The sequence below is a fragment of the Melopsittacus undulatus genome, chromosome 3 (genome assembly GCF_012275295.1).
Source record: "Melopsittacus undulatus isolate bMelUnd1 chromosome 3, bMelUnd1.mat.Z, whole genome shotgun sequence".
NCBI classification, from domain to species: Eukaryota; Metazoa; Chordata; class Aves; order Psittaciformes; family Psittaculidae; genus Melopsittacus; species Melopsittacus undulatus.
Genome location: NC_047529.1, coordinates 97,531,728 through 97,540,379, shown reverse-complemented (window position 1 = coordinate 97,540,379; position 8,652 = coordinate 97,531,728). Strand labels below are relative to the sequence as shown.

The window sequence follows — 8,652 nt, the reverse complement described above, 5'->3', positions numbered from 1 at the left end:
TTCCATGGCTAATTCCTCCTCTTTTCTGAGGTAAAATGTAAGCTCTCAATTACTTAGTCTCTGATTACTCTGCCTGGGTAATCTGAACCAGTCTCCTACAGGCAGACCTATGCATCAGTCCCTGACACTCACAAAAACATACTGGGTCTGATGCAAAACTAGTTGGAATTTGTTGTTGTGAATTTGCATTTAGCTATGTTTGTGCCATGACTATGCTGGTACTGGCAGCTGTTTTACAAGTCCTGGACTGACCCCCCTCTCCTCTTTCGAGCAGCGTTTTTTTCTCAAGTTCTGAAGTCTTGTTCTTATTGTTATATTACTCTTGTTTATTTCAGCAACTGACTCCTTCTGAAGACAGCAAGCTTAACTCTTAGTTCAGAAGGAACGTAATGGTACACTTGAACGGTATAAATATATACTGTATCAACTCTGCTATCTCAGCCTCTTTGCTTCCCCTCCTAGTTATGTGGTAGGGTGATCTGACAGCTACTAGCTTTCCAAGAAACATATTCTTGTCCTAAGCTTGTGCTTCCTGTTTTGTGGGTTTATTTTTGGTTGGGATTTTTTTGTGGGTTTGGTGATTTGTTTGTTTTTTTAAATCCCTTAACTTGAATGAAAGAGGGTACTAAAATTTGGGGAGATGGACTAAGTGTGTGTGTGTGTGCACATACACGGAGAAAACAAGCATGAGATGACATTTGGGTTTTCTGACCCATTGAAATAACTACAACATGAACATGAAGATTTTTAAAGTAACAGTCTTGTCTTGAATACAGCTGCTTAACTTCTTCGTGCTTTATTTCATTGATAAAGAGCAACATGCATCTGTCTAGTATTGCTGTGGTGACCTCCAGCCACAGGATGGTGAGGGAGGCAGTGACAATGCAAACACAAGATCTCCTGAGATGTGCATGACGTGCTGTTAAACATGACCTTACCTGATTCTGAAAATTATCAGGAGTATATGGATGTCAGCATTAGTTACAGGAGGGGAGAAAGAGGAAGGAAAATGAGTCTGTGGGGTTGAAATAAGGGGAGGTGGAGATAAACTGAAATGCCAGAAGGAAGAACATAGCACAGGAGATTGTGTTGGCTGGGGAGAGATTAATAAATCTTAGAAGAAAGCAGAAGACATGAGGGAATTCAGATCAATGCTGAGATGAGCATCAGGGAATAGTCTTTGGAAGGAGCATAAGCAAGCTGAACATGGATGTTACCATGGTATGAATAAGCAGACAGATCTGAAAATCTGTAAAGGCAGTGTGGAGAAGAAACCTTAAAATCTAGAAATGGAAAGAAGGTAGAAAGTATACTAATAACTAATAGTACTTTCCAAATCAGACACAATAATTTTATCTTGATATTAAATAAAACTAAATAAACTAAGCAAAGGCAGTGTAAGAATAATTTTATTTAGTATTTTGGCAACATGATACATTTCAAAATGACCATAAAAGTTAGCTTGCTGAGCAACTGCATACATTCTAAATGAGCGCTACTACATTTGAGTAACTTCACAGATTAAATGAGGCATTATTTGACCAACAGCTAGTGTGTGACCCTGCCAGACATAAGCAGTGTGAATGGATGTTGCATTAGTAGCCAATGCATAAAGCTTTTGAAGAGTACAAAATTGCAAAACTGCTTTTATTAAAATATGAATAATGATTCTTGCGTTAGAATAATCACTTGTAGGGTTTTTTTTTTTTAATAATACTTACAAAAGTACAAGGAAAATTGTTGTGCTAGCATTTGATCTAATGTAGATCTCCATATGAAAACACTGAGTATCTTATAAAGCTTTTCACAGGTATATGCTAAGTTCTGGGCTATCACACTTGTACATAATTCAGAAAAACACCTGAGGTTACTCTGTGTATGTAACAGCAAGCTTTTTCTGTGTGCCATGTGAAGTATAAACAGACTCTAAACAGGTACATTACTACTGTGTGGGGTTACAGAGCTGTACTTTTAGGCTTGATTAGTGAAGCTTCTGTTCAGAAGGATTGTGTTGCTAATCCAGCTCTTCCCAATGCCAGTGAGAGTTCCGCCACTGCTGCAACATGACTAAGACTGCCCATCTTTTGGAAGACCTGGTGGAAATCTTTGCTTGCTTTAGGACTCAGCAGAGCTACTCTGCTGCCTAGCACTGCACCCTTATTTTTCTAGCTCTACTAATACTTTATCTAGTACTAAGCTGAACACAGCAAGACATGTGAGATACTTTCATTTCTGATGGATTTCATATGTAACTGAAGGTGATCTGCAGCTCCAAAGAGGCACCCAACACTTTCCAAAATCAAGTATTTACATAAGGTTGTTTGCATTTTAGAGAAATACATGCAGTTTTGTGCACACAAACATTAGCCAGAGGCTCAAAGCCATAAAGTTTCATGTGTGTGTTTTAGTTTAAAATAATAGTTTGGGGTCGTTTTGGGTATTTTTGATTTTTTTTCCAGTTAATGGGTACAATAATTAGGACATGTAATATTAGCTTTCCTTCTGTGATTCTATTTCAAGCAATTTGTACTAAAACTGCATCATTAATTTTTCGATATGCCATTTCCCTCAACCTAAGAGAATGACAAGTGAGCAGGTGTATATTTGCTGTACACTTGAGGCTTGTGGCATCAAAGTTTTAATATAAGAAAACCCAAATTCTCCTTTCTAAATGCCTTGGCCAGCGTGGATTTGACTTAGCTTACCTATGTGCATAGCGACAGGGAAATTAACTCTTTACTAGAGAAATGCAAACTTCAGCTATACCTTTATATGGCTTTTTAATTCAAATATCTATATTGTTAATGAATATGCTAATGAACAGATTAGCAATTGGTTTGTGTCACTCTAGCCATTTTGTGACATCAAATCTGATCTTTCAAAATATAATGATGAGTTACTAAATTATTAAAATACAAATTTTATTTTCAGATGTGCTTCTTTCTTAGTCTTCCTTCTTAGTCATTTATGTAAACACTTTGGAATGCTAAAGGCAAGACTACATTGTCATTTTACTGAAAATCATTTGAACATGTATTATTGAGGCACTAATGTACATCCAAGCAGTCACAACAAGTGAATTCAGAGGCAGGCTGCAGTGTTCTGGGCAACCCTTTATATAATTATTATTACTATTTTATTTAAAATAAGAGTTTTCACTTTGGGATATGGAGTCATCGAAGGCGAACTTAGAGTTAAGGCACAGTACATGGAGATGGGGAAAGGACTGTATAAACAGTTCCTGGAGATGCTCCAACCAGTCAGTAGATAAAAAGCGCTTTACAATGGCAACTTCTGTGAACAAGCTATAAAAAAAAGGCTTACTTTCAAATTGTACATGTTTCATTATGTACTATATCAGACTGTTCTCATGGCTTTCCTTCTAGAATTTAAGAGAGGACTGAGTTACACCTTGTGCAGTTTTCCTTCTTGCTCTTGCAACTTGTAATATCAGCTATTTTCCAAAAAGATCACCAGAACAAACTATAACTTATTTAAGTCTAAAGAGAGAGAGTGATTATCTTTAGATGCAGTTTGTTGCTTAGGCATTTGCTGACAGCTGATTTTCACTGGCTGCTTTCTCTGCTTGCAGTCTTTGGACAGCCTGATCAAGCAAATCCATAGTATCTCTAAGCGTAACATTCAAGGTAAATGGCTTAGGTTTAATGGTCAGCCCATAGGTAAAGTCCATTTTAGGGTCCTCATTTGGATTAGCAGTAAAATTGCACTGATGCACCAATATGGAGGTAAAGAGAAAGAGCTGCACCTTGGATAACTCCTCTCCAATGCATCGACGTTTTCCCAGTGAGAAAATCATCACGCTACTAGTAAGGTCTTTATTGATGAATCCATTCTCATCCAAGAATCTTGTTGGATCAAAATTCTCTGGGTTGGACCATTTCGCTGGATCGTGATTCACTGACCACTGATTAATAAAAATCACTGTGTCCTTGGGAATGAGGTAGCCCATTATGAAGGTGTTGGTTGTGGTGGCATGTGGGATGGTGACAGGCACGAAGCTGCTGAAGCGCATGGATTCGTACAAGAAAGCTGTGATGTACGGCAAGCGAGGCTGATCCTCAGCACATGGCAGACGGTCTCTTCCAACAATCCTATCCACTTCTTCTTGCATTTTAGCCTGCACATTCGGATACCTGCCATTTCAAGTAAGATATGTGTACATACATAACATTTCCAAAAGATTTTCTTAAAAACAATCTTTGCTGTCAGTGTGTTTTCACTGACACCTCACCCCTAACCAAAATCATGCAGTTTGAGCAAAGCTTGAATATATTTTGCAGGAATGTGTAGACCCTGATGGAAAACGTTATGAGAGGAGAAACCCAAACTTCTCATGCAATTGGTGGTGTTTTAGATTTGCTCCGTTTTCACTTGAATACCACAGGGAATTGATTCTCAACATAAAAAAACTAAACTTAAATGTGCTTAAATTGAATATCCTGATCCAATTTTGAATATTCATTCTAAACCTGAAATTACTTGTCTCTTGTAAATACTGGGCTTTTTGTGGGAACTAGAACTTGGGTTTTCCAGCTCTGCACATGACTTCAAAAAGCGCAGTTTGTTATCACTAGATATACTGCATACATATGTTTCAGTTTAAAAACTTGCCTACAGGTTTTTAAACTGAAAAAGCCTCTGCTAATAATTGTCAAAATAGCTTTATGAACACCCCACTCTTAAGTTTATGTACACTTTTTCTAACTGATATAAAAATGTTCTTTATAATCTATTTTAAGATGACTGACTTGAATTCTGGATAGTTTGGAAGACTACACAGTAACCAGACAAGATCAAGATATTAACACATTTTGGTGATTTTCTTTTGCTTGTCTAAAAGCAGGCTTTCCTCCAAGGAGCCTCTTTGCTTTTTGTTTGGCTTTTGTGTCCTTGCCTTTTCCTCCTGCAGCAAAAGTGCGCATGGAATGCTGGGCAAATGTAAGAAACAAGGAGAAACCCAACAGTTTATGTGAACTCCAAGCATTGTACACTTAGCTCGAAGTGTGAAATATTTGCCTGTCTTCCAGCTGGGCAGATAATGTTCGCGCAACTCTATAAACTATGAAGATGATGAAGAAAAAAGCCGGGTGAGGGAAAGCGATCAGTGTTACGGCTCGTTCTGCTAAGCTATGTCCCCCAGCTAAGCTCCCTCCAGCCCACAACCCCACCCCGGCCAAGAGCTGGGCTCTGCCTTCCCCCGAGTCACACAAGGCACACGCTGCTGGCAAATTAACGTTAACAGCGGGTTTGTAAACTGGCGCGCCAACTCTACGTTTCTTAAGTAGTTACCCTGTTCCTATGATCTCTTTGATCTGGATCTGGTAAAATCTGCTGCTTTCAGGCTTTACACGGCTGCCTTTTTGCCAGGCTCTCTTTATGCACCATTACCCTACGGCCAAACTAAGGTTTGGTTTGCTGGGTTTTTTAGCCTTTCTTCTCCTTTCTTTTTTTTTCTAGCTGCTTCCCCAGCGCCTCCGAGTGAGTGCGGCGGCAGCGGGGCTCTGGAACATCCGCTTCAGTGCTGCGTAGGGCGGCGGGTCCCTCCCCAGCTGAGAACAGAGCGGCTGAGGCGCTCCAGCGACGGCTTTTACCGTCGAGGCGCCTTTGCCCGTGCAGCGCCATATAAACAGGCGCGGAATGCCCCAAGGCTGGAGCTCTCCCCGTGTCCCTCCTCCCCGGGCAGGTGGTGCTCTCCGGGCTCCCCCCGCCGGCACCTACCTGATGAGGAATATGAGCAGCCACTGCAGGGCTGTGGAGAGGGTGTCCTGGCTGGCGCCGAAGATATCGGTGACGGTGGCAGGCACGTGCTCGAGCTGCAGCCGCGGCTGTTCCCGCTGCAGACGGATGAAGGCGTCCATCATGTCGCGGGGGGCGGCCCCCGGGCGCAGGCTGCGCTGGTGCTGCAGGAACTTGCCGCGCACGAAGCCGTAGAATTCGCGGTTGAGGTCGCGGAAGGCACGGTACGCGGCGCGCACGGGGCTGGGAAAGCGTTGGAGCCAGGGCAGCGCGTCCACCAGGCTGCCGGCTCCCACCGCCCGGCCGAACTGCTCGTTGCGCCCCACGAGGCGCAGGAACTCGCCGTCGCCGTGGCTGTACCGGCGGCCGAAGCACAGGGCGCTCATCACGTTGGCCACAGCCACCACCAGGACCCGCGACGGGTCGAAGAAGGTGCCGCCGGCGCTGCCGCGCACCAGCAGTGCCACCAGCGCCCGCGCCTCGCCCAGCAGGTGGCGCTCCAGCAACCGGCGGGTGCCGGGGCTGCCGGTGGAGAAAGCGCGCACCGTGGCGTGCGCCGCCCGGCGGTGCAGCTTCCACAGCTCCGAGTAGCCGCCGAAGGCCAGGCTGCGCCCGCCCGACACCAGCCGGAACGACGGGAACGGCGGCCGCCCCGCGAACGCGGCCCCCTGGCGGACGAGTGCCTGGCGGATGGCGCTCTCCCCGTTCAGCACCACCACAGGCCAGCGGCCCAGGCGCAGCTGGAACACGGCGCCGTAGGTGCTGGCCAGGCGGGCGAAGGAGAGGTGCGGGGCGCTGCCCAGCTGCGCCGCGTTGCCAATCAGGGGCCAGGGGAAGGGACCCGGCGGCGCCTGGCGCTGGCCCTGCCGCCGGTGCTGCTGCAGGAGAAGCTTGCCCAGGTGGATAGCGGTGAGCAGACAGAGGAGGAGCAGCAGGGAGCTTTGCAAGGGGGGGATGCTGCCCAGGGCTTCCCCGAGTTTCTCGAGGGCCATGCTGCAAGGGAAAGAGAAGGAGAAAGGTCAGCGGGCAGCGGCCTTGCAGCCAGATCTCCATCGCCCGCAGGCAGGGGCGAGCGAGCAGCGCTGGCGGCCGGCTCGGAGTGCGCCTTTCTTTGCGCTCTTCTTGTGTCTAAAACCTGCCCAGACCCTGTGCGAAAAAAACAGGACGTAATTGATAATCAAGTGGCAAACGGTCAGTAAGGAATCCAAAGCATATTTGGCGGCCTGGCCGGTGCTTTTATCCCCCGCCCCCCTCCCGGAATGGAAAGTTTGCGGCGGGGGATCCAGAAGGTGACGGCTGAGAGAGGCAGAAGGGGAGGCACAAGGATGCTTTGCCTGACGAGCCTGTGCAGATGCCGGCAGCCGCCGTGCGCTAGAGACAGGTTCATTCAGGCACTGCGCATCCTGCCTCCAGAGGAAAGATCCTCTGAGAGAAACGGGCTCCCCGCGCCACCGTCGGAGCTTCCTCACTGCTCCGGAGGGGAAACCTCCGTACACGGCCAGCGAGCCCGCTCTGCACTGAGCCCTTCCCTCTTCCCTTCACCTCCGTGCCCGTCGCGGCAGCTCAGGCTGGCGGCCTGCGGTCCTGGGGATGGGCTGTGGAGGATGCCTGAGCTCCCGGCGCGGCAGACCAGACTGGTCTCCTTTCCCATACCCGTACCTGGGTACCGCCCGCTCCTACCTTCTGTTCCAGCCATTCTGAAGCAGTGAGGGGAGAAAGGGGTGAAATACACGGTCACCTGGGCCGCCCGTAGCAGAACTGACCTGTTGCACGCTCCTTCCATACGCGACCTCGGGGAGAATGGAGAGGAACCGGGCAGCCGGCGGCAGCTCTAACAGGCAGCCCAGGGAGGAGAGCGGCGACGGCAATGTTCAGAACCCAGCCTCTGGGAAATTCATTACGAGCCCCGATTCCTGTCACCCGCAGCTTGGCAGGTCATGTGCAAGCAAATGCCAGTTGCACCCGATCCCAGCGCAGAGTTATTATCACCTTCCCAGGGCTTTTAACCCTTGGGAGCTCTCACCGCCAGCAGGCACCTGCCCGGAGCAGCCCCGCGGACTGGGGGCCACAGGGCTGCGGGGCCGAGGCGGGCAGCGAAACCTCGGTGCAGGGAGTAAAGGCGAGCGGTTCAGAGGGCGCGGGGAGTTCGGCCCGTTGCCCCCAGCCGGAGCCGTTGTGTCTGGGCGCTTGGCACCGCAACCCGTGGCTTTAAATCCGCCGGGATCCGCGGTGAGCGGCGCGGTGGGAGAGGCTGTTAGACCCACGGACAAATAGCCGCTGCCTGGCCCTTCCCCTGGCTTGAGGGGTCGCAGCTATTTGCCAGCTGCCTTTGGGTCCTCGCCAGGCGGAGCGGCTGAGCAGCGGATGCTTTTATGGCCGGGGCCAAAAGTTTGAGCAGAGGAGGTGCCGGGCGGGGAGCGGGGCGGCGGGCGGGCTCGCAGCCCTCTGTTGGGAGGCAGCGTCTCGCCTGCATCTTGGGGGCTGAGGAAGCCGGAGAGCTTCCCCTCCTCCGCCTGTCGCCTCCCCGTTGCGTGCGGAGTTTGCATTGCGTGAGCTGGGGCTGGAAAGCCTCCAGCCATCTCCTCCCCGGGCCCCTACCCCTCCTCGCAGTACCTGACACCGGCTGGGGGGGAAGGAGACAGGGAGCTTCGGGCAGCTTGCACCCCGCCAGCTCTGCTGTCCTCCAGCCGATACTCTCCTGCTCGTGGCGCTTCTTGACCCCTTAACTGGCACCTCTGTCCTCTCCTCCACCTCCGAGGCTTTCCGGCGCACCGGGAAACCCGGGAATGCAAAACCCCCAGGCGTCAAGGAAGTGGTTCCCCAAGACATCAGAACGCTCTTGCTTTGTTATAATCGCTTTTCCTGTACCAAGCAGAATTTAAGACAACATTTATT

General features: G+C 48.8%; 1 protein-coding gene across 1 annotated transcript; it reads right to left on the bottom strand.

Annotated features, from left to right (window-relative positions):
• Positions 1–1,403: 1,403 nt before the first annotated feature.
• CYP1B1 (cytochrome P450 family 1 subfamily B member 1) lies at positions 1,404–8,091 on the bottom strand. The gene is made up of 3 exons (XM_034061262.1): positions 7,521–8,091; positions 5,740–6,750; positions 1,404–4,154 (listed from the first exon to the last, which is right to left on the bottom strand). The coding sequence occupies exons 1-3, from the start codon at positions 7,538–7,540 to the stop codon at positions 3,542–3,544; spliced, it is 1,644 nt and encodes a 547-aa protein (XP_033917153.1). The 5' UTR covers positions 7,541–8,091; the 3' UTR covers positions 1,404–3,541.
• Positions 8,092–8,652: the final 561 nt, after the last annotated feature.